This window comes from Octopus bimaculoides, chromosome 8 (assembly GCF_046866305.1).
Source record: "Octopus bimaculoides isolate indiv1 chromosome 8, ASM4686630v1, whole genome shotgun sequence".
In the NCBI taxonomy this organism is placed as follows: Eukaryota; Metazoa; Mollusca; class Cephalopoda; order Octopoda; family Octopodidae; genus Octopus; species Octopus bimaculoides.
The window spans coordinates 77,286,820-77,314,108 of NC_142935.1; the positions used below are offsets into that span (position 1 = coordinate 77,286,820).

Consider the following 27,289-nt stretch of genomic DNA (forward strand, 5'->3'; position numbering starts at 1 on the left):
TCCAGATCATATCTGTAATATATCAGTGTCTAACTTATGAGGAGATTTATCCCATATCTTCTTGAACTAAACTAGGAAACAAACCCTTGAAATCTTGGGAGCAAGAAGATATTCATGACTGAATCAGAACTGATGAATACCAAGTCACAACCATAAGTAATTAGAACTGGATCACGATTGTTCAGTACCAGATTAACACTAATTAATTCTGGATCATTCTATTGTCTTGATTGATATGATAAAGTAAAAACAATTAATCAATACTGACCTCTTTCTCCTCAACTGTGATGTTTGTGAAGTAGTCCGGTAGAAGAACCAACACAGCACCCACATTCTGGCTTACTAGCTTTCTGTAGCTAACCACTGTCAGCTCCCGAAGTCGTACTATGATACAACGACGAGTTAGCATCTTAGCATCAACAGATCTAGCCTCCATGTTTACAAATGAACTGCGACATCCTACAATATAAAAATGCAAAAATACTTTACATATTTTAGTCAGAACAGTCAGTCTATTCCTTTATTGGTTTCAGCCAAGGTACAGTGAAAACAAACCCAGATCTTCATGACTGTTAAACAAACTTCTTACACACAAAAACATGCATGCAACCATTCTTAACAGCTTGATAAAAAAAACATACACACAGTCTGCCATAGTAAAGGAATACTATTTATTAAAAAAATGGAGGTGGAGGTGGGGGGGGGGGCTTAATGATGAAAATATTGAAATATGAAGGATCATGCAATCCATGTTGATAAATGTTATTAACTATAGGCTCAAAGAGTCAGTCTACAGACCACAGTAACAGAGTAGAGATTAAGAATACAAGGACTATTTCAAATATTGGACTCAGTTCAACAATAGACACTCCTTCAGTATCAGACCAGTGCATCAGTGGTTTACAATTTCTAGAGACAAGGCTCAACTTATAGATGGCAACCATGAGACATTTTACTTTTATTAACTTTTAATTGCTATGTTTTATAGTAACAAAATATGGAATTGAACAAACAATATTATGTCTCATTCACCACTACTGATTTCAGTTTCTTAAATACTTATGATTGAATCAGAACAAGGAAAAATTATCATTTATTGAAAAACAAAATTTAATCAAATCTCATATTTTTGTTTCAGCATTCTGTTATTTTGAGAATGGCCATGAAGTTACAGAAGTACTAGATTGCTAATTAACTTGCTAGAAGTTCAAACCTTATACGTACCATATGTAGCACATAACTTTGCTTGCTCCAGTTTAAATGAGCGATAAGCAGTAGCACTATGTATGTATGTATGTAAGTCAATGCTCAGTTAAGACTGAGCATAACTATTAGATAAAAAGACTAACTGAATAAGGTGTAAAGTAAATTGTTTGAATAAAAAATGGTTAGAGGACTTCAATTAGAGGTCTCCTTGACAAGGACGAGCTTTAGAATAAATTCTTTAAAATATTGCTGCAGAACTATTTTCTCTTTTATTTTTCTATCAGATCCACCCACTTCTTAATTTACGAAAACAAAAGATAAATAGATTACTGTACAAAAGTGTCAACTACTGTTAGCAGTGCTGGGTCTTTAGTGATGTGAAGGTACCATATTAGTGGTATTTCGAGTAATATCACTTTTTGGCAAAGGAGTGAGAAATGTGACAGAGCCTGTTGTCAATTTGACAGTGATAAAATTAAGATAACAATAAACATTTCAAAATCTTTCCAGATCTTCATTAAACAGCTGTTTGCTTAATGACTTGGTTAGAAGAAGAGAAGCTTGGAGACTTGGTCTCGGTATTTGGAACAGAGGGAAGTCTCCACTAGAGTCACTCAAAAGCCAGGTGGCGTTGATACTGAATCAGACAAAAGATTAAGACTAAAACCCAACACCAAAAAATAGTCCTTCCGAATGACTTCCACACAGTTTCAATCTACCAAATTTTATTCATAATGTTAATGATAGAGGACACTTGCTTGAGGTGCTATACAATAAGACTGAACCACAAGCCAGGTAGCTGTGAAGCAAACTTCTTCGCCACACAACTATACATGCACCAGTCTTTTCTGGGTTCTTTTACTAACTTCAGCCATGCAAGAGCACAACTTTTTATTGATTCAGGACTTCTTTTATAAACCTTGGAAAGGAATCAAGAAAGGCTAAGGAAGGATCTGAACAAAAATTATCAAAAATATTACAAGGTGCCTTATCAAGTGCTTCTACCTTCCATAAACACCACAAAGCATCTAGTCTGGTGCTCTACCAATTCTACCCTCCATAAACACCACAAGGTAGCTTATTTGAATTGAAGCTCTATCCATTCTTCCATAGCTTCCATCTCTATTTCCTTCTGTCTTTGATTATTTCACTGTAATATCAAGAGATAGTAAATAGGTTTCAACCCAACATTTTATAGACATCATAAAACTTGTTCAGTGTTTCACTTTAGAAGTAAATTCAGAGAAAGTAGTAGTAATACTACAAGCACTACCAAGAGTATTTTTGTTATTACATGCATGTAGCTGCAACGTAGACAGAATACACAGTACATAGAGAATGGTTATATTTAGAGATGGTGTGTGGTGGGCAACAGAGTAACACTTTACTTACCACCACTAGGGATTTAAATAGAAAAGTCTCTTAAAAACAGCCCTTGAGAAAATATTCAGACCAGGCTGTTATCTGCTAAAATAGAGTTTCGTAAACAGGGGAGGAGAGAAGGGGAAAGCTGGTGGTATGGAAGCAGTGCTAAAAAGATGCTTTCACTCAGTAGACAGCTCGCAGATTAGAGGGAGTAGACTTTCAACTATCAACTTACCCTTGACTTTCTAATTCAATATTCTTTAATCCAATCTCACACTGAGCTACTAAATCAGTTGTCTATGTGCGCGCGTACACACACACACCATTGTGTATGTTCCATACACCAGCACCAAGTCATTTAAATGATACAGCTTGGCTGGCTGGCTGGTCTATATGTATTTAATAAAGGGCTTATTGACATGAATAAATAATTGTACTTTTATAGAACCAATCACATTCTAAATTGTATCATTTAAATAGAAGGAAACACAAAAAAAAAAAAGATAAAAAAGGAAAAGAAATAAAAAATGGGGAGTAAAACAGTAGAAAGTGGAAGTGATGGGCCACACACTGAGGAACAAATGGTGTATTCAGCCACACCCCGCAGTAATGACTGCAATGTCATTGCTGTGGAGAATGGCCAGCAATACTTACTGCAGCAGCCACTCCACCTTGCAGGGCTCATTTCTCAGATGGGCTGCTGATATCTCAATTTTGCAGAGGAAATCAGTAGTATAGGATTTGAGAACACCTAATGTCTTAACAGCGGCTGGCACAAACTAAGAGTGGACAGTGAGATCCCTGTGTTAATTGATTTTTTTCTCTTCCATGTCACTGGTGGCGACACCTGGGTTTGCATTTGATGCAACAAGGTTGGAGCCGAAGAACATGTCACTGCATGTCATGTCTCAGACTAGAGATCTTCCTCTCTCAAGTGGCAAGAAGGTAATTCCATTGGGATACTTACCCTCCTTGCCATTGAGACTACAGGTTCCAGTTGAGACAAGAAGCCAGTCGTGTCAAGGCCCTTTCTAATTATATCATTTAGAGCAGTGTGTCAGGGGAATTAGTCCATGCTAAAGCTGCAGGCCAAATTCATCTGCTACCACTCCACAACATTTGTATGGCACACACATGTAAAGACTGAGGCATTGGGTTACTCCAATATGAGTGCAGTCATCATCTACAAGGGTACTGGTAGATGAGGAGGGCACTGAATTGAACCATGGGCTGCTATTTGTCTGTGAGGCAGAATGGAGGCAGGCAAGGCATGCTGGTCTAATGATGTCGCAAACCACTCGAAAGTGGACTTGCATCTGATGTCATCCCAATTGCGTTGGACATCAGTATTCTGGGGGATGGCAAGGCCTTCAGCAGTCCAATTGGCTAAGGCTGACTCCAGTTCCTAGGCTACATCTGGTTCAGCCATCCTGTGGAGTATCTTGCCAATGAGGGTGCAGTTGGAGGAGACTGAAGAGCCCATAGAGCCAGGTCCAATATGGAACGAGACCAAGGCCACCAAATCGAACAGGTAGCTTAGCCTGTTGTCAGCTAGAACTATCAAAACTAATATTGCAGATCAGTTCAGCACAGCGCCAGATGGTATTATCAAAATCAGTAAGGCGGTCTCTGAGAGGGTAATATGGTGCACTGTGTAGCAAGAAAAGGAGCTTAGACAGAACAAAGCAATTCTTCAAGAAGAGCATTGGGTGTATGTCAATGAGGCATGTATGTCAATGTCTCAGTCATCCTGGACAAGTCCACATGTGTTGGTCTCTGGGTACTCTGTTATAACTTTTGAGAGGATTGAGGAGCTAAGAATGCAGACAACATACCTTGGTGTCAGCTGAGTCCCCATCAAGAGGGAGTGGATGCTGAGCATGGTGTCCTGAAATTTGGCTTTACCATGCTGCAAGCCACTACTCCCCTTTCTTCAGGTTACCCTCATTTTATTACCATTTCATTGTTCATCACTCATGCCCATTCTGACTAGCTAACACTAACCTCCTAGACTAATGAGCATCACTCCTTCATCTGCAGGTCAGAAGCAAGGACATGCCTAATTTATGCCAATTCAATGAATAGCTCTTTTCTGGACATGGTTTAGGATACCAGATGTGAGAGAATAGTCCATTGGAGGCCTCACTTGAGTTTGGTACAGTTTCGATAATTATTGGTCCTAAAGAGAAGGACTATTGTTATTTTTTGTTATAATTCAAAATCCTTTTGTGGTAACTCCAGCTGAAGTTGATCTGAAATTATCTAAAGAAAATTGGCTTCTATATCCAATGATTGTAGATTAAAAATCCAATATGAGGAGCTATCACTGGAAAGTTTTGCATTTGCATACAGAACATCTAACATTAGCTAAAAAAACATTCAACATATTTATATGTAAAATGGGATTTACATATAAAAGGAAATTAGAGTCTATTGTACATAAATACCAGCATAAAACACAACCATAGGACATGAAACTAATGTTTCACATGTTAATACAACATCATTAATACAAAATAAACAATAACTTGTGTATTTTTCTACATTTTAACTTTGTGATATGCATCAAGAATTTTATATTTGCTCTCCAGTTGACCCCAAAGTCAAAGAAGTTGAAAACTATAGTGGAAGAGGCACACCTTACTATGTATTTAAACAGAAGTATCCCTAACTATGCACTTAAATACATATTGCAGAAAAATAAAGAGTAACTATTCTTTTATCTCAATTAAGTAATAGTAATAGGTATTAATGGAGGATCATGTGTGACTGTTGTAGATAGGTGGATGGATGGCTTGTAATTTAGTCTGGACATCTGGTTGAGGCATTTAACCTTGATCAACAATCTGAACAGAGATGAGCCCTGCCAAGCTGACTTATCCTTCATACATTATATAAAGATAATGACCCATCAATATACCCACCAATGCTTACATGGCATTTTCACTCACATACAAATCCTAATAAAGACTGGATGTACCTATGTGAAATGAATTGGTGTCTTTATAGGCTAGTTTCTGCATATATTTTACATTAACTAATTCAATGATTTATCTTTGTTATAAATAAACAACATAGCCCAAGGCAAAGATATTGTTTTCGGTCATGTTTGTTTGATTGTCCAGGGACAAGATGTCTCAAAAACTGCTGGATGGATTCGGATGAAACTTTCAGGGATGTTTGGCCTTGTGACTGGCACAAATTGATTAGATTTTGGGATCAATCAGGTACTGGACAAGGATTCTGGATTATTTTTCCGATTTTTTTTTTTACTTTACATGTATATATAAAGTTTCACATAGTTCTCTTGTACATACACATATATACTCACACATTTACAGTGTTAAACATTACCATCCCATTTCCATTGTACACACACACACACACGCACGCAAACATACCTCTCTTTTACACATACATATACTCACACTTCAAACGCCACTTATTGGCTTTTTCACTCTTTCCATTGTGATTCAACTATCACCCTTTCCTTTCTCATTCATACGGCACTCTCTTTGCCATTTATCTACTCTACCTTCACCTCTCACTCTGGCTCTATTATATATATATATATATATATATATATATATATATATATATATATATATATATATATATATATATACATACAAATATATAAAAAGAAAACACTCATTATTATACTAAGAGATTATACATACATTTTAACACTTTACAGTATACTGAGTGGTTGGCGTTAGGAAGGGCATCCAGCTGTAGAAACTCTGCCAAATCAGACTGGAGCCTGGTGTTGCCATCCGGTTTCACCAGTCCTCAGTCAAATCGTCCAACCCATGCTAGCATGGAAAGCGGACGTTAAACGATGATGATGATGATGATGATACATAATTCACCACGATAGATCGCTAGCCACTAAACCATTTTTATTTTCTCTCCCTGTTTATTTCTGTGTTCCTTTCTGTCGAAGAGCGTAGGCTCGTAACGTAAAAGACTTTCTCACTTCCCGAGCATTGAACTAATACATCTGTTTGTTGTTACCTGTCTTCGTCTTTTGTTGTTTTATTTTTGTAAATTCTCACTACATAATTCTATACATCGATCTAAAACAACAGGATTACAAACAGAAGACCGGAATTTAAGAGAAGAGAAAACTAAAAGGTCTCGTGATATTCATTGAATGATTTTATTTTAGATATTCTCATTTTAAAAATCATCTGCGGTTAATCGTTGAGAGGATGTTGGTATTGCGTTGGCGGAGGTTTGCGCCCTATGAATGTTCGTTATTATTGTAGTTAATATACATTGTGACAAGCAAAAGAAAGGCCAGTTAACTAAATTATATCAGCAGGTTTTATTTACATAAAACAAGAACACTGCCTCACATACGAAAGAGAGAGAGAGAGAGAGAGAGAGAGAGATAGAGAGAGAGAGAGAGAGAGAGAGAGTGTGTGTGTGTGTGTGTGTTGTTAGTGTATACACAATAAGTTGAGGATATGTAAGCAACATCAGAACAAATAAGACAAATATATATATATATATATATATATATATATATATATATATATCACAGTATAAAAAGTCTGAAATAGTTGAAACCTGTGAAAGAGCATGGATTGAGTTAGGTGAGCATATGATGGGCTGTGGGGGTAGAGAAGATGAGAGTCATAAATTCCATTTGTGATGGAAACACTCTAATTTTTACTGAGGGTGCAGAGTTATTTTGTAAAACTACAGTAAAGTCTTATCATTTGTGAAGGGGGAAACTAGCTAAATTGTACAGTACAGTCCTATCATTTGTGAGGGGGATAATAGCTAAATACTGCAGTAAAGTCCTACCATTTGTATGTATGCGTGTGTGTGAGGGGGTGTACTAGCTAAATACCACAATGATTTAGTTGAACCAGAAAACTGTAACATAAACCATCACTTTTATGAAAAGTAATACCTTTCATTCTTTGTCAATCATAATTTTCAAAAGAACTCATCTTTCATACATCCCTAAATAGTTTCTTCATTGAAGTAACAGACTGAAACCCTATCTTTAAGGTTCTCTCTTCTTCAATGTCATCATGGCCTTCTCCACAATCTGTAGTAGTAAACATCAAAGCCAATCTATTTTTAGAATCAAACAGCTTTTAAGGATGATATACACCACACACACTTCTTTCACATGATAAAGTTAAAACTCCAGACAAAACACATCTTCGCCTGATAATCTGGTACCTACAGTTCAACTAAGATAAGTCCCTCACTAAAAGCCCTTCCTAACACCAATTACTTTACAGAATGTACTGGGTACTTTTTATGATGCACATAGTCACCAAGAAAGTTGCAAGATAAAGAGTCAAATGAAACAGAATAACAAAGTGCACAAATGAAACAAAGAGTAAGATAAAGAGAGCAATGGTGAGAGAGATGGTGAATATGTGTTGGGACATGCTCTCAAGGGACATTGGGGGTGGTGAGAATAAGTTATGATATACAGCAGCTTGGACTGAGTGGGTGACCAGGTTAAAGGTGACTGAAGCAAACAATGAAGAGTGGGTATACAAGGGCATTGAGGGTGATAGCTGACATGCAAGGTAGTAATGATGGAAAACACATGGGACAGAAGGCACAGAAAGGAGGTGATAGGTGGAGACAGGTGGAAGAAGATAATGGGAAATGGAAATGGTTTGGTGTGGGGGAGGATGTAGTATGCACCTATTTTGCTCGCAAATGATAGAGAAGTGATGGGTGTTAAAAGATGAAAGGTGGTGGGGAAATGGTTAACAAGACAGAGAGGATGCAGGTGAGCATGAGGCAGAGCCCCTCACAGATAAGCATTAACCAAGATGGTTTAGGATATCAATTGTGTTGTGGTGAATGAGTCTTCTTGAGTACAGCAAGGTAACAGATATCTTGGTCCTTTGTCATTGCCTTCACAAGGCTCAGTGTCTTGAGACTGGCCTTCAGTACTTCATGCCATGTCTTCCTGAGTCTCCCTCTTCCTTGAGTTCCATCCACTTTATCAGCACTTCTTTATGCAACTGTCCACATCCATATGCATCACATGACCAAACCAGTGCATTCTTCTCTCCTGCACACTGTAATTCCTCTTATGCCAAACTTTTCTCTCAACACACTAGCGCTCTGCTGCACATGTACACTGACACTGCACATCTCATGAAGCATGCTAAGTTTTATTCCTCTTTGGTCTTCGTATGCTCTCGGCATTAAGAGCCCATGTCACGCTACCATGTAACATTGCTGTTCACACACATGCATCATACAATCTTCCTTTCACTCAGAGAGAGAGAGAGAGAGAGAGAGAGAGAGAGAGAGAGACCTTTGGTTGTCAACAGAGGTACATAAACAGCTCATTTCTAATCCAAAGCAGATTTACATAGAGATAAGCTGCAGATTAAATCATAACAAAAATAATAGATCAACAAGGACTGCAGTAAATTACAAAATGTAAAATCAATAGCTTTATTTTTGAAAGTATTTATGATATAATTAAAAAGATATACACACACACATACCGAAGTATAGTCAGAGAAAGTTATTTGTAAGCAGTATTTACGTTTAATTAAGTACAATCATAAAACACCTCTTTTACATACATTCAAACTTTATATCTCTCAAATTAAACCATATCATTTCAAAGGGGTAAAGTCACCTTAAATACATCATGATTGAACAAAAGAAGGTGTAGGTAAGAATACCTATGATTTTAAGAGTACCTGAGCAAGGTTGACCTGGGGTTCAGTAACAAAAACAAGCAATACTTTTGTGAAACTGTTAGTTTACTCAACTTTTTTTAAGAATTCAACTGAAATAATCTGTTCATCATTATTATTTAATGTCTGTCTTCATGCTGGCACTGTCTGGATGGTGCAACAGGGTTAGACGGGAGCAAGATTGTGTTGTGCTCTGCTGTCTGCTTTGGCATGGTATCTATGGCTGGATGCCCTTCCTAACACTAACCACTTTACAGAGTGTACAGTGTGCTTTCTGTGACACCAGTACTAATAAGGTAACTAAATAACTTGGAAGTCAGGATTTCTCAAATGAGTGGAGGTGTAGAAGAGAGACAGGCAGCTTTATGTCAGGTGTTGAGAGGCTAAAGGGACAGGAAAAAGTGTTTTGCTGAAGGGGAGATATATGGCTACCTCAGCTGGGAAGAGAAAAAGATAGTGGTGATGTGGTATCAGTTGTACTCTCAATGTACAGTTCTGTGATAGAAATAATATACAGTTCTGTAATAGAAAATTCAACAAAAAAAACAAAATTCCTAACTCTCAACTGTACTCTAGGTCAGAAATTTTCAGTGATTGCAAGAATACATATAAAAATATTTTGAACAGCAAAATTCCACCTATTCCAAAATTACTTGATATTTTCCCAGCCTCACAATTTAAGGTCTAAGGAGAATAACTTTTTTTTCCTTTCTACTTTTAACATTTTAATTTTTGTGTTTTTGTTTTCCATTTTTTACCTTCTGAGTTACCTATATACTGCCTTCTCAGTTTTTTGTGTCTCTAACTTTTTTAGTTTGTTATGCGTGGTTTGTGCCTGAAGAATATGATTGAGCAGTAATTATTAAAACAAAAAGTTAAATTCTGGTCACGGAGTTGCCAAAGATTTTGGATTCCACAAAAGCCACAGCACTATACAAAGACAAAGAATTTCCTTTAGTTGTACACCTAACATAAAAAGCATTTTAATAAGCACCCACAATACAAGGGAGGAGGTAGGTATACAATAACTGTTCAGTAGGAGGCCGTTGCAAGGCTGAAGGAGTCATCTATGAAGCTATGGTGACACCTAGACCTGCTATCCACATTACCAGCAATGTACAATCCAACAGCATTCATAGCAAATTAACCAGGTCTCACGCCAGTACAATCACGATAGCCAGAGATGATGACCAGTCCAGGGCCAGCGATACAGAGAAGGTAACTGACAACCAAACCTGATAACTTAGTGTTTGATGAGGAACAGCTCCAATTAGACTCTACCAGAGAATCTCTAAACAACAACATGAATGATCTTGATTTGTCACCAGTCAAGATTCATTCAAAGACGTCCCTTTGCAAGAGAAAATTGACGCAAGTTGAAGGTGCAGTTGCAAAGAAACTTGATTTGTAAGAAGTGATGCCAAAGAATTGTGTGTGTCAAAAAGTACCATTCAAAAAGCCAGGTTGTTGCATGATGATAAAGGCATCACTGGATGTCCTGATATTGCTCCACAACAGGATCAATCAGATTCTTGATGCGGTTACAGCTTTCTTTTGTGATGTTGAATTTTCCAGACAAATGCTCAGAAAAAAAGATTTTGTCAGTGTGGGAAAGAAAATTCAAGTTTCCAAATGATTATACCTTTGTAATCTAAGAGAACTGTATCATCATCATCATTTAATGTCTGCTTTCCATGCTGGCATGGGTTGGTCGGTTTGACTGAGGACTGGCAAGCCAGAAGGCTGCACCAGGCTCCAATCTGATCTGGCAAAGTTTCTACAGCTGGATGCCCTTCCTAATGCCAACCACTCCGAGAGTGTAGTCGGTGCTTTAATGTGCCAACGGCATGAGGGCCAGGCAGGCGGTACTGGCAACGACCACGCTCGAATGTTGTTTTTCACGTGCCACCAGCACAGGTGACGCTGGCAACGATCACGCTCAAATGGTGCTTTTTACATGCCAGCAGCATGGGAACCAGTCAGCAGCCCTGGCAACGATCACACTCGGATGGCGCTTTTAACGTTCCACTGGCACGGTGCCAATCAGGCGGTACTGTCATCGACCATGTCAGCGATTTTGATTTCACTTGCCTCAACAGGTCTTTGCAAGCAAAGTTTATTGTGCAATGAATGAAGGATACTCATAAGTGTGCTAGTTATACACCACTGTCATAGGCCACAGGCTATGGTCTCACTTGGCTTGCCGGATCTTCTCAACCACAGCATATCTCCAAAGGTCTTGGTCACTAGTCATTGCCTCGGTGAGGCCCAATGTTTAAAGGTCATGTTTCACCACCTCATCCCAGGTCTTCCTGGGTCTACCTCTTCCACAGGCTCCCTCAACTGCTAAGGTGCAACACTTTTTCACACAGTTGTCCTCATCTGCCTAACTTTTCTCTCGGGGCACTTACACTATTGTGTATGCACACTGACAACCCACATACTGGCTTCATTCCTTGCAAGCTTACACATGTCCTCAGCAGTCAAGGCCCATGTTTCACTGCCATGTAGCATGACTGTTCATACACATGCATCATACAGTCTGCCTTTTACTCATGAGAGGCCCTTTGTCACCAGCAGAGGTAGGAGCTCTCTGAACTTTGCCCAGGCTATTCTTATTCTAGCAGCTACACTTTCAGAGCATCCACCTCCGCTACTGACTTGGTTACCTAGGTAACGGAAGCTATCAACTATGTCTAGTTTTTCTCCCTGGAATGTGATGGAAGCGATTCGCTGCACATTTTCAGTGTTTATTGCTCCTGAGCATTTGCCAAATACAAAAACTATCTTCCCAGTAAGCCTTCCTTTGACATTACTGCACCTCTTATGTGTCCATAGCTTACACTGGGTACATCTTATGGAGTTTCTACCTACATCTTGTCTACAGATCGAGCAGGGCCATCTACCTGAAGGGGTTTGTGGTTTGTTTGCCCTCCTACTTATTAAGACTTCGGTTTTAGCTAGGTTGACTCTGAGGCCCTTTGATTCTAGTCCTTGCTTCCACGCCTGAAACTTCTCTAGTTCTGATAGTGACTCAGCAATTAGTGCAAGGTCATCAGCATAGAGGAGCTCTCAGGGGCATCCTGTCTTGAATTCCTCTGTTATTGCCTGGAGGACTATAATGAATAGGAGGGGGCTGAGGATGATCCTTGGTGGACCCCAACCCCTACCTGGAACTCTTTGTTGTACTTGTTGCCAACCCTCACCTTACTGACAGCATCCCTGTACATGGCTTGCACAGCTCTCACTAACCATTCATCTATCCCTAGTTTCCTCATTGACCACCAGATAAGGGATCGGGGGACCCTGTCAAAGGCTTTCTCCATGTCAACGAAAGCCAGGTACAGAGGTTTATCTTTGGCTAGGTATTTCTCCAGCAGCTGTCTTACCAGAAATATAGCATCAGTGGTGCTTTCTCCTAGCACAAACCCAAACTGCACCTCATCTAAACTGACTCTCTCCCTAATTAGTTGGGCTATGACCCTCTCCATGACTTTCATTACCTGATACAACAACTTGATACCTCTGTAATTATTTGTATCTAATGTGTCACCTTTGTAGCAGTTGACTATGGTGCTGCTACACCAGTCATTGGGTATGACTCCTTCATGTATCACTTCATTGACTATATGGGTGACTAGGCTATAGCCGACACTGCCAGATATTTTGAGCATCTCTGCAGTGATTCCTGATGGGCTGGGGGCTTTCCCTGTCTTCATACCCTTAATTGCTTTATGTACCAAGGTACTGTCAATTCGGATAGCTGGTCCCTCTGTTGGATCAGTATTCAACAGACTCTCTTTCTCCCATTCATTCTTTTTAATTAGCAACCTTTCATAGTGGCGTCTCTAAACCTCTCTCTTTGCAGCCTCATTTAATGCAAGTGAACCATCATCCATGCAGACATCACGATTCTCTCTCACATACTGTCTTGCAACACGAAATACCTCAAGTCTTTGGTCCTCCATACAAATTGAAAAATCCCAATCATAAAATAGGCTTCTCAAAGTTTGCAAGTCTCTGTCCTAACTGGTGCATTCTTGTGGAATGAAAGGGCTCTCATTCAGTGTGTGTATGCACAATACATCAAAATTTGAAACTTATGTGGAGATCTGTTGGTTTGGAAAAGTCCTATCACCACTTGATTGAAATGATGGTGTGCGATAGAAACTCAAAGAAATGTATGATTTACCACCCAGGATGTTTTGAAACATCTTGAACATCATGCTGGGGAAGTTGAGGATGGTGATGCCACTGATGGTAATCAAGTTGCTGATGAGATTCAATTTAAGCAATGGACAACAACTGACAGAACTGAACTCGTCACTGTATCAGTCTGTTCAAGAATTTGTTGACCTCCTGACAGGAAAAAATCGACAAAATCACCTTGCACTCTTTCATTGCGCATGCCAGTCAACTCATTTGGAACGCCTCAAAGAAACAATAGAGCCAAATGAGGCCATAGTTTTGCTGAAAATCCACCATTCTAGATATATATATATATATATATATACATATATATATATATATATATATACACACATGAGTGGGTACCCAACAGTAACTGGAAAAGTTTTCTTTGGGACAAGCCCGTTGTAGTTCAGGCTTCTGCCACTTGATGTGATCCTTAGGCATCAGTATGCTGACCAGTGGTGTCAAATGTAGTCCTACTGCCACATGGTGCATCTTTGCTTTGCAGTGCTTCTCCTCTGTTCATTGATTTTTGTGATGGCTGACATGAAGGAACAGTGTACTTCCATGAAATTCTATTTTCTGCTGGGGAAAACAGAGGCCAAAACAGTTGTCATACTTCAAACAGCTTACAAGGATGATGCCATGAGCAAAACACAAGCTTATTTTACTGGAAAACAAACTCTTATATTGTACTATATATATATATATATATATATATATATTATAATCATCATTTAACATTCACCCTCCATGTTGATGAGCCTGAGCTGCACTTAGTTTCAGTCTGATTTGGAAAGGTTTCTATGGCTGGATGCCCTTCCTAACGCTAGGAGTGTAATGAGTGGTTTTATGTGCCACCAGCAGAGTCATTTACATGACACTGGCAACAACCATGATTATGATTCACGGGTGCTTTATATGGCACTGACAACGACAATAATTACAATGCATGGGTACCATTTACATGGCACCGTCAACGACCACAACCATGATTCATGGGTGCCATTTACATGGCACTGACAATGACCACAATTCACAGGTGCCCTTTTCAGGGTACTGGCAGCGAACATGACTACGATTCACAAGTACCATTTGCATGGGACTGTCAATGATCACGACTACAATTTACGGGCGCCATTTACATGGCACTGTCAATGACCACAACTACGACTCACAGGTGCATTTCACAAGACAAAGGTGATGGCTTGACTCCAATTTCATGGGTGCCATTTACATGGCACCACAATGGCCATGCCTATGATTCACAGATCTCATTTACATAACACTGGCATGGCCACACCTATGATTCCACTAGGCCTGATGAGTTTTCTCATGCACAGCATATCGCTGGAGGTCTCAGTCACTTTACATCACCTCTGTGAGGCACAATATTCAAAGATCATGCTTCACCACCTCATCCCATGTCTTTCTGGGTCTACTTCTTCCACAGCTTCCCTCCACAGTCAGAGATCAGCACTTCTTTACACAGCTGTCCTCGTCCATACACATCACATGATCATACCAGCAGAGTTGTCTCTCTGGCACACTACCTCTGATGCCTCTTATGTCCAACTTTTCTCTCAAGACGCTAACACTGTCATTCATGCACAGTGACATTGCACATCCAGCAAAGCGAACTAGCCTCATTTCTTTCAAGCCTATACATGTCCTTCAGTGGTCACAGCTTTTGTTTCACTGACATGTAGCATAGCTGTTTGTACACAAGCATCATACAGACTGGTTTTCATTCTGAGTGAGAGACCTTTTGTTACCAATAGCAGTAGAAACTCTCTGAACTTTGCCCAGCCTATTCTTATTCTCGCAGCTACACTCTCAGAGCATCCACCTCCACTACTGATTTCGTTACCTAGAGAATGGAAGCTATCACCTACCTCTGGTTTACCCCATTGGCATTGGATGGAGTCTATTTTCTGTACATTTGTAGTGTTTATTGTACTTTGTACACCTTCCACACACAAAAACTATTTCCCTGTTAACCTTCCTCTGATATTGCAGTTTGTCCAGTAGCTTACCATTTGCAAGGAAGCTCTGAAAAAGAAATTGCAGTGGTTTTGCAAAGACTCAATAGCATGACTTGAGGTTTGCTGGGAATTCATTGTTGCCAGGAGCTGAGTTTGCATGCACATCATCTATTGCCAGTATTATATCCTCTTCTTTGATATTGACATATTGACCATTTTTTCTGCCTCCCTTTCAGCTTCTATTGTGGTAAAGAATTCTACAGGTTTGCTAACTTGCATGTGCTGTAAGGTGAAGACACTTTTGTATTGTTCATTCAGAGTTTCACCTATCCTCACTAGGTTTCCCATGAGGGAGCCATCTTTTTGGAAGAGTGACCTTACCCTGTACATCATTACAACCTGACATTTTGCTACTTTAAATTCCTCCACTACAAATGACATGAGGAGTTGTAGCTGTCCAGATCTTATGTACAGAACTATTGAAGTGAAACTTGGGGGAACACCTAACCACCTTTGAAAGTATTTATTTACCTTCCTCTCCACGCTTTCCATGCTTGTCATTGAAATCTCATACAACATCAATAACTATATAAGTCTTGGAAGCTGTCCATATTGGTAGAGTCATGCCCTGATCTTTCAATCCTCCTCAGTCCCTCCTCTGCTTGCTTCACAGTATTGATGACATTGCTTCTGTCCAAGAGTGAATTGTTAAACAGCTTTCCAAGGCATTTAATCGGATTTTCTACTATTGATGGAATGGCCTCTCCTTGCACTTGTAGCTTGATTTTGTTAGTTACTTTACCCCTTCTGATTACCATACTCCTAGACTTTGGGCTTAAACTTCAATCTAACCCATGTTTCCATGTGAAGTCAGTATTCTTTTTGCCTCCACATGATTTGTAGTTGTTACCATGATATCATCCATGAAGCCCCTTATTGGGTGCTGACAGCTGCCTGGTTTCATTGTTGGCTCTTGGGCTTCATTATCAGCAGCTGATATGAAGAGAATCATTCCCATTATGAAAAGAATGGGAGAAATTGTGCAACCAGTAATAATTCCTTTCTCAAGATCTTACCAGAGTTGTAAGGTGAGCTGTTCTAAAGCATAACTGGATGCTTCCAACGTGACTGGTGACTATTCCTTTAATATGCAGGGGAATATGGTAGTAGTCAAGGACTACATATATGAGGGTATATATATACACACACACACACACACATACATACATGCATATATGTATGTACATATGCATGCATGCATACATACATACATACACATATATATGTTTATTTTGTTGTTTTGGAAGCCTGATGTGAGATTGTACACTGAAACATTTTTTGTTGTATTTGGTGATGGTAATTTTTTATATTGCCAAATAACCACAAGCACTATATACTTGCTCTTCACTTCAGTTTTATTATTATTCATATTTTAGTGTCCTTTGTCTGAAATCTTCTGTCACACATCCTGTAACCTCTGCAGCGACTCTCCATCCCACACGTCTTCCGTTCTTTTTAGTCCATGCTGTTTCTGTGGTGTACATCCTTATGCGTGCATGTGTTTGTGTGTGTACGTGTGTATATGGGTTTATATATTATAATGTTTGTATCTATGCCTATTTTTTCCTTCATTCATTCTGTCTTTAGTTGTCATGTTGTGTAGTGTGGTTAGGGATGTTATTGTTCCATACATGTTTTCCATTGAGGCTTGGTCTGTCTATTACTATGTGTGTGGACTCTATAGTCTAAGTGTCCTCCCTGAGCTCACACCAGTGTTCATCTATCCGCTCAGCCTGGAAACCAAACCAACAATCTGGTGATCATGAGTGTCACACCTGAACCACTAGGCCACACACATCCATATATATTCTTTTATTTGTTTCAGTTATTTGACTGCAGCCATGCTGGAGCACTGCTTTCTAGTTGAACAAATTGACCCCAGGACTTATTTTTTGTAAGCTTTGTACTTATCCTATCGGTCTCTTTTGCTGAACTGCTATGTATATATATATATATGACAGGCTTCTTTCAGTTTCCATCTACAAAATCTACTCACAAGACTTTGGTTGGTCTGAGGCTATAGCAGAAGACACTTGCCCAAGGTATCATGCAGTGGGACTGAACCTAGAACCATGTGGTTGGAAAGCAAGCATCTTACCATACAAGCTACACCTGCGCCTATATATATATATATATATATAATTGAATTTCTCTGTTTGTTTGTCTGTCAAAATGAAAGTAAAGATAGCAAATCTGTAAGAGTAGCCTCACCCTGGCTCGAATTCAAAACTGAATCTGTCAATTCTCCTTGGGTATACAGCCTATTCAAACATCAAAAGAAACCGTAACAAATGGGTGTTCCACCTGTTGCCTTTTCAGTGCTATCGCAAGTTCACTCACATAATGAGTGACCTGAATTCAGTAAAGCTATTGTTCTATGATAGTGCCTATTATGCTATTGCGTAATTTGTTTCAACCAAAATTATGCAATGGTACAAGACTAATTGTGCAAACACTTACAAGGAACTGCACTGAGGCAAATATTCTCACTGGTTGTGGTAAAGGTGAGACCGTCTTCATTCCTCGCATACCAGTTATACCATCTTACATCCCGTTCCAAGTTAAGTGGTTACAGTTTCCTATCCAAGTTTCTTTTGTCATTAGCATTAATAAAAGTCAGGGCTAAACACTAAAAGTCACTTTTCACATGGACAACTTTATGTAGGAGCATCACATTTGGGACCAACAGCTGATCTTTTTGCTTATGCACCCCGAAATAAAACAAAAAATATTGTTTATAAAAAAATATCCATGCTTAATGCAATAACTTAATTTGCCATTACTATCATTACATTCAAGAATGAGTAAATTACCTATTTAAATGAAGTGTATTATATAATTACCATTAGAGTATTGATAAATAAAATAACACATACAACTCACTTATTATTGTCATATAATAAACAAACAAAAATTCATGTATGTAATTGATTTTTTTTTCTACTTCAATTATTACATGTTTTTCTCTTATAAAATACACACATATAGGAGGAGTAAATTATATATATAATAATACTTTGAATGTGGCTCCAGAGAAAGAGTAAAAGTAATTACCCAATCAACAGCAGGTATTACTGTTAGTATATATATATATATATATATATATATATATATATATATATATATATATATATACTAGCAGAGATACCCGGCGTTGCCCGTGTTACATGCAATTGAAGAATGAGACTTTTCTGTTATATTTTCTGTAAGGAACTGGAATACATATGATTCGAATTTCATCAAAATTGCACATGAGGGTTCTTTCCCTCTTTATACACCCTAAAAAAATTCTAATCATGAGAAATGTATCCCATATTATTGATCTTTATGCACATATTCCAAAATTTCAGTCTTCTGAAACCTGTAAAAAGGATTTTGCTCCTGAAAAATGGAGCTCATGGAGCTCTAAAATATGAGAATGAAGGCCCCTATTGGGGGTGGGTGTGTTAATGTCAACCAGAGAAGTTGAATTGTCGGGAATGTTTTTAAGTTGAGTCTTATATTTTGCCTGTATATATGTGAGAGTATAGTTTCACTTTAATAGTTTCAGTATGAAATTGAAAGTATTAAAGTGAAAGTATCTGACACTACAGTAGAGTGATGTTATTGTTTCACTTTTGACACGTAATACTGAAATAGTGGAGGAGATATGATATTGCTGTGAGCTCGAACTATGCAAGAAGTTAAAAAATTTTTTGGCCTAAGACACTACATGGACCCTAAAAGAATTTTGTTCCTGACAAATGGAGCTCATGGAGCTGTAAAATGTGGGAGTTAAGGCCCCTATTGGGGGTGGGGGTGTTAATGTCAACCAGAGAAGTTGAATTGTTGGGAATCTTTTTAACTTGTGTGTAATATGTATTGTTTGAATTTCTTTGAAATAGGAAATATATGTATGTTCACTGGGTTTGTAAAAGAGAGCGAAGCTACAGGAAACCAAAAGATGAATGATCACGATAATCAGTCAGCTACCCTAGCCTAGTCGTTACTATTCCCCAATGTAGGATTCCTCACTATACAGGTGACAGGCACAGCTGTAAGATGCATTACGGATCTATAGCAATTGGAAGGGCATGACCCAATTGAAATAACAACGTGTGACGTTTGGAGTAAAGGGAAATGAAAGTGTCGCCTCTGGAGTTTGCAAATGACCACTATACCGATAGGTAACTGTGCAGAAAAAATTTACAATCAATAAATGTCTTAGAACAACCAGTCACTCATCTGGGAAGGCCTTGAAATCAATGTTACCAACTGGGGACTATGTGTGTCGCAGTGATAATAAAAAGACTCAAAGGAAGTCTGCAACGAAATAATTTTACTCAACACTTTGCAAGTGAATCAGTGGAGGCAAAGATGCATCTCATTTACTTGACAATTTATGCACCACATTGCAGAAATCACAATGTAAGTATATCTGAAAGGATAGTCTTACACTGTTGTACCGTTGAATTACAAATAATGCTCATCTGTTATGTTCGGGTGACCCTATAGCTTCCAATGGTACAACTGTACTCATCTTTGCTTAGGAAAAATGACTAAATTGTGGGTGTGAAGTCCCCATGAAGGGGTCTTTGTAACCTCTAAGAAGAAGAAATTTTAGAAATATTACTTGTGTAATATGTATGGTTAAAATTTCATCAACATCAAAAATATATGAATTTTCATGGGGGTTATGCATAGAATATAAATTCCAAATTTCATAAAGATCCATTCAGTACTTTTGACGTAGTTTTGGATAAGAAAACAAATGACTAATGTGTGTGTTTATGTGCATGTGTGTGTTTATGTGCATGTGTGTGTGTATGGGTGTATATATGTATAGATATCTGTATGCATGTATATATGTGTACATATTACATGTACATCTATATATATACATCTACACATATGTATACGTATACATGTATGCATATAGATCTATATCTATATATATATCTATACATATACGTGTACATATACATCTATATGTATACATATACATCTCTCTCTCTCTATATATATATATATGTATATATACATCTACATATATATATATATCTATACATATACGTGTACATATACATCTATATGTATACATATACATCTCTCTCTCTCTCTCTATATATATATGTATATATACATCTACATATATATATATACATGTATATATATACATGTATATGGATACATTTGTGCAGATATATATATATATGCATGTATGTATGTATATATATATGTATGTATGCCTGTATATATGTGAGAGTATAGTTTTACTGTAGTAGATTCAGTATGAAAATGAAACCATTAAAGTGAAAGTATTTGACATGAGTGTTTTGTTTCACTTTTGACACGTAATACTTAAATAGTGGAGGAGATATTATGTTGCTGTAGGCTCGAACGATGCAAGAAGTTAAAAATTTTTTTGGATCTTTTTTAAAACGGGGGCCACATTTTTCATTAATGTTTTACGTAGTGTTTTTGGTAGCGAAAGACTTTCAAACTTCGTATACTTATCTATTTTGTGTTATAGAACAGAAAAATATTTTTGTATTTGAATTTATTTCATGTAAAAAATTGTCTTTCGATAATTTCAACCAATCACTGACAAGTATTCAGTTGTTTACATTTACTCCTTTGGCTCACTAAGCGATGTAAAGCGTATTTAATCTCCATACCTTCGTTTTATTTGCTTTTTTTCATTTTAAATTTGCTTTAACCCTAACCCTAACCCTAGAGTTAGGGTTAATTGTTTCAGAATCGTTTGTTTATGTAGTCGGCACTTAATGTATATCGGCTGAATGGACGTCAGTGATTGGTTGAAATTACAGAAATACGACAACTTTAACATGGAATAATTTATGGATTTCTTTTTTTTTTAAGAAGACTAAGAGAAAAAGATGTTTTATATGACACATTCTACCAGTGTTCCAAGTTTCAAAGTGTTTCGTTAATGAAAAATGTGGCCCCCGTTTTAAAAAAGATCCATTTTTTTGACTAAAACACAAGCATGTGCAAAATTTGAATGAAATTGGTTGTGTAGTTCTCGAGTTTTAGGGAAGCACACAGACATACATTCTCATTTTTATATATATACTGGCAGAAATACCCGGCGTTGCCCGGGTTAGGGATTCACACAGACAGACAGACACACACACACATTCCCAATACATGTAGGATTCCTCACCATACAGGTGACAGGCACAGCTGTAAGATGCATTACGGATCTATAGCAATTGGAAGGGTATGACCCAATTGAAATAAGAATGTGTGACGTTTGGAGTAAAGGGAAATGAAAGTGTCGCCTCTGGAGTTTGCAAATGACCACTATACCGATAGGTAACTGTGCAGACAAAATTTACAATCGATAAATGTCTTAGAACAACCAGTCTCTCATCTGGGAGGGCCTAGAAATCAATGTTACCAACTGGGGACTATGTGTGTCGCAGTGATAATAAAAAGACTCAAAGGAGGTCTGCAACAAAATAATTTTACTCAACACTTTGCAAGTGAATCAGTGGAGGCAAAGATGCGTCTCATTTACTTGACAATTTATGCACCACATTGCAGAAATCAATGTAAGTATATCTGAAAGGATAGTCTTACATTGTTGTACCGTTGAATTACAAATAATGCTCATCTGTTATGTTCGGGTTAAAATTTCATCAACATCAAAAATATATGAATTTTCATGGGAGTTATGGCCATTATGCATAGAATATAATTTCCAAATTTCATAAAGATCCATTCAGTACTTTTGACGTAGTTTTGGATAAGAAAACAAATGACTAATGTGTGTGTTTGCGTGCATGTGTATGTGTGTGATGGGTGTATATATGTATAGATATCTGTATGCATGTATATATTTGTATATATGCGTACATATTACATGTACATCTATATATATATACATCTACACATATGTATACATATACATGTATGCATATAGATCTATATCTATACATATACGTGTACATATACATCTATATGTATACATATACATCTCTCTCTCTCTCTCTCTCTCTTTCACTCTTTATCTCTTTCTCTCTCTCTGAAAGTATCTGTCATTACAGTATCGAAATGTGATTGTTTCAGTTAGTGGAATAACGTGTACATAGACATCTATATGTATACATATACATCTCTCTCTCTTTCTCTTTCTCTCTCTCTGAAAGTATCTGTCATCACAGTATCGAAATGTGATTGTTTTAGTTAGTGAAATAGTTTCATTTTTAAAGTGAAAGTATTTGACATGAGTGTTTTTGTTTCACTTTTGACATGTAATACTTAAATAGTGGAGGAGATATTATGTTGCCGTGGGCTCGAACTCTGCAAGAAGTTAAAAATTTTTTTTGACTAAAACACAACTGGAACCCTAAGTAAGGCATCTGTAAAATTTGAATGAAATTGGTTGCGTAGTTCTCGAGTTTTGGGGATTCACACAGACAGACAGACAGACACACATTCTCATTTTTATATATATAGATAGATGTATGATGGTTGAGAAGCAAGTTTCTTAACCACACAGCCACCTGCACATATATGTGTGTGCATGCACACAACAAAGGTTGAATAAAAAATAAGTGCAAGAACATCACAATAAAATAAGAGGTGAGAGACATTATATGTGTATGTGTGAGTGTGTGTATACACACACACACACGTACACAGCCCTGAGACAATAGCTTATCAAATATTCAATAGACATAGATTCAATTTTATATTCTAACAACAAAAATTAATTTGTTTCACAATAATGAGTACTTCTCATGTGAAATATCTATCAACAGCTAAAATGAAGATCAAGAAGGAGATCTGTAAATATTTATAGGATATTTACTGTACTTCACGGAACTTCCAAAACAACTGAAGAATTTCAAAGAAATTCCTGTTATGTAATAAAGTATATTCAGTTTGTAGGTAGAATAAAGTATATTCAGTTTGTAGGTAGAATAAAGTTAGGTAAATGAGTTTGTTTTAGTGATGAAGCTCACTTCTGGAATTCAGCAACTTAGAATATGGTTCAGTGAATTCACCACTGACCAAACTATTTACACTTATACTATCTTACCATTTGTGTTACTGCCAGCTTTCTTCTTGAGACATGCTGTGAAAGAGAGATGTACATTGTGTTCATACCTGCTATTAAAAACACAAATTAGAAGTTTAAGTTTATTGTCTGCCAACTCCACATTGTGCAATATATCGACTTCTTGCAGAGGCTCCTGCTGTAAAATAGGCATGAGCAGATGCTGACCAAATTTAGATTAGTGAGGGCTATCTAACAGAAGGTTGTTCTTTTAATTTCTATTGATATCAGAAATCAGATTCTTTACAGTTCTAGTACATGGCTGACTTTCAAGCAGTTTTTAACCCATTTAAATTTCTCTGTCAAATGTAATGTTTATTTATTCACAGTGATAAAAATTAGTCATGCATTACCTTGTAGCTTTGAGATTTCAATGATATGATTGTTTATTTTTAGAATAATAGTGAGGTAAGTGTGAGAGGCCAGATCTGGTTGGTTTGAAGATAAAATAGGAAGATTATTTTGGCTGGATATGGCCAGTTTAAATGCTAAAGAGTTAAAGATTTTGTGGTGTTTGTGACCATTTAGAACATTCTTCAATACAAGGTTTAAGTACTTGCATAACAGGGTGCCACACCTGGATTAAACAGAGGCTTTAAAGCAGGTGATGTACTTCATGTCTTCTCTCTAACTCAGTGAGATGTTATCAGGTGGAATGTAATGTCGTAGCTCAGAGAAAGCTGTTCCCTTAAAGGCAATGTTGTAGTAATACAAAGGTCATCTGATGAAATGCTAGGAAAGTAATATATTCTAAATTCTTCTAGATTATATATAAATACATACAATACATACATACAGATATAAACACAAACATGCACACACATATATATACACATAAGTGCATGCATATATACACATGTGCACACATACATATACACACCTATATATACTGAGAGGGAAAGAGAGAGAGGGAAAGAGAGAGAGAGAGAGAGGGGAGGTCATTCTTAATGTCTAGGATTGCATTATCCTCCATTGCTGCTGGGGCAAACAAATGAAGTGATGTGAAGAAAAAAGCAACTACAGAGATACCAAAGAGAATAGACCAGATTATAAAATAGAAAAAATAATGGCTACTTAGAAAGAGAACTTAGACGTGATGCAGTTGAGATTTGTGCCAGGATGAAGTACCACTAACACTCTCTTCCTTGTGAGAGAATTACAAGAGAAGATCTAAACTAAGAGCAAATTACTATACCTAACATTGGTTAAGCTGGACAAGACCTTTGAGAAAATAACATACTCTGTAGTCTGGTAATCACTAAGAAAACCAAGTGTAAATGAATGGCTTCAGAGAGTCATATAAACCATACAGAGACAAAGTCAGCAAAGTGATGAGTAACAAACTAGTGTGCAGATAGATGTGTACATCAGGGTTTGGTTCTCAGGTCACTCCTGTTGATTATGCCTCTCCAGGGAATATATTGATAACTTATCATAGCTGATTAGAGGAAAAAATTCCAATCATGGAAGCAAACCCTGTATTTGTGGGACCTTAAAATAAAGCTTGCAAAGACAGAAGTTTGCATGAAAGAAAACAAGATTCTATTGTCATCATATCATTTGTTTGAGATTTACCAAATCATGAAATGATTCAGCTTGTAATATCTTTACTGTTCTTATAAACTGATTTACTTTCAATGACACAGCAAAACAAGAGAAAACTTGAAATAAAACACACTTGTCACTTTGTTAAAAACTACACTGAAATACAAAATTTTTCCTGCACATAAAAACATTTCAAATATTTAATCAGATAAAATGAAAACTGAAAAAGGTTTTCATGAGCATCTGTTAGTGCCTGCTATGAGTTTCAAACCTAGAGAAAGATTCAATACAGAAGTTGCATATGATTTGTTGTACACATCTACGTCATCCACATATCATCATCATTTAATGTCCATGTTCCATGCTAGCATAGGTTGGAAGATTTGACAAGGATCCAGGCAGTTTAACAAAGATCTGTATCATACTCCAGTGTCTGCTTTGGTATGGCTTCTAGAGCTGGATGCTCTTCTTAATGCCAACCACTTTACAGTGTGTAGTGAGTGCTTTTTATGTGCCATTAATACTACTGGGGTCACCATATAGCCCACAAGTCAATAAACCAAGTGAGGGAGGCTGTTGCCTCTATGAGCTAGAAGGCAGTTAAAGTATAAGGGAAGAGGTTGGAGTAGAGCAGGTTCTTGTAGAGGAGTTACAAGGCATCTCACATTTAGGAGAGAGAGAGAGTGAGAATGAGATATCTCCAAGGAGAAAGACAGTGGCACTTCAAAGAACAGAAGCAAGGGGGGGGATATGAATTTGCAAGAGTGTGTGGGAGAAAGAGATAAGAGAAATGGGAGAGGGGAGTAAGTAACACCAGTAAGGATTGAGGGAAGAGCATGCATGGGTTGGGGAGGCTACAAGGGGAGATACAAGTAGTATGGTAGTAATGATACCATCGACAAGCAGGGAGATACACGACATGTTTGGGTAGGCTACAGGAGAAATAAAACAGCAACTGTAACATGTGATTGTGGAGGACAATATTAATGGTTGAAGAATGGCTAACAAGTGAGATGGTTCTGGGTAACAAGAGAGAAAAGTGGTATTGGAATGGTGGTGGTGGGATTTGCAGTGGATGATATGTGGCGGTGGTGGGGATTTAACCAATTGGGGTACTGATATGTATATACACACAAATATATAGATATACTAGCAGAAATACCCGGCTTTGCCTGGGTTAAAGAGAATAATGAAATCTAAAAACACCGTCTAGACTCCGCAACCCTCAACTGTTAGTAGCGACGATACCATATTTCTACATTAATAACTCTCCAATCCATGCCAGCATGGAACATAGACATTAAGTGGAATGCCAGTCTTTCATCTAGGAGGGCCTTGAAATCAATGTTACCAACTGGGGACTATGTGTGTTGCAGTGATAATAAAAAGACCCAAAGGAGGTCTGCAACGAAATAATTTTACTCAACACTTTGCAAGTGAATCAGTGGAGGCAAAGATGCGTCTCATTTACTTGACAATTTATGCACCACATTGCAGAAATCACAATGTAAGTATATCTGAAAGGGTAGTCTTACACCGTTGTACCATTGAATTACAAATAATGCTCATCTGTTATGTTCGGGTTAAAATTTCATCAACATCAAAAATATATGAATTTTCATGGGAGTTATGGCCGTTATACATAGAATATGTATATATATGTATATATGTGTACATATTACATGTACATCTATATATACATCTACACATATGTATACATATACATGTATGCATATAGATCTATATCTATATATATCTATGCATATACGTGTACATATACATGTATATGTATACATATGCATCTCTTTCTCTCTCTCTGAAAGTATCTGTCATTACAGTATTGAAATGTGATTGTTTCAGTTAGTGGAATAACGTGTACATATACATCTATGTGTATACATATACATCTCTCTCTCTCTCTGAAAGTATCTGTCATTACAGTATCAAAATGTGATTGTTTCAGTTAGTAGAAGAGTTTCATTTTTAAAGTGAAAGTATTTGACATGAGTGTTTTTGTTTCACTTTTGACACATAATACTTAAATAGTGGAGGAGATATTATGTTGCCGTGGGCTCGAACTCTGCAAGAAGTTAAAATTTTTTTTTTACTAAAACACAACTGGAACCCTAAGTAAGGCATCTGTAAAATTTGAATGAAATTGGTTGCGT

At 37.4% G+C, this 27,289-nt stretch overlaps 1 protein-coding gene across 3 annotated transcripts in view; it reads right to left on the reverse strand.

Moving 5' to 3' along the window:
* LOC106872579 (BOS complex subunit ncln) overlaps positions 1-27,289 on the reverse strand; it is a 58,350-nt gene that overhangs the window by 13,109 nt on the left and 17,952 nt on the right. For all 3 annotated transcript variants that reach the window (XM_089356697.1, XM_089356696.1, XM_089356699.1), the window contains one exon: positions 269-459. In XM_089356697.1, coding sequence (XP_089212823.1) covers positions 269-459 — 191 coding nt within the window. The remainder of the gene's footprint in view (positions 1-268; positions 460-27,289) is intronic.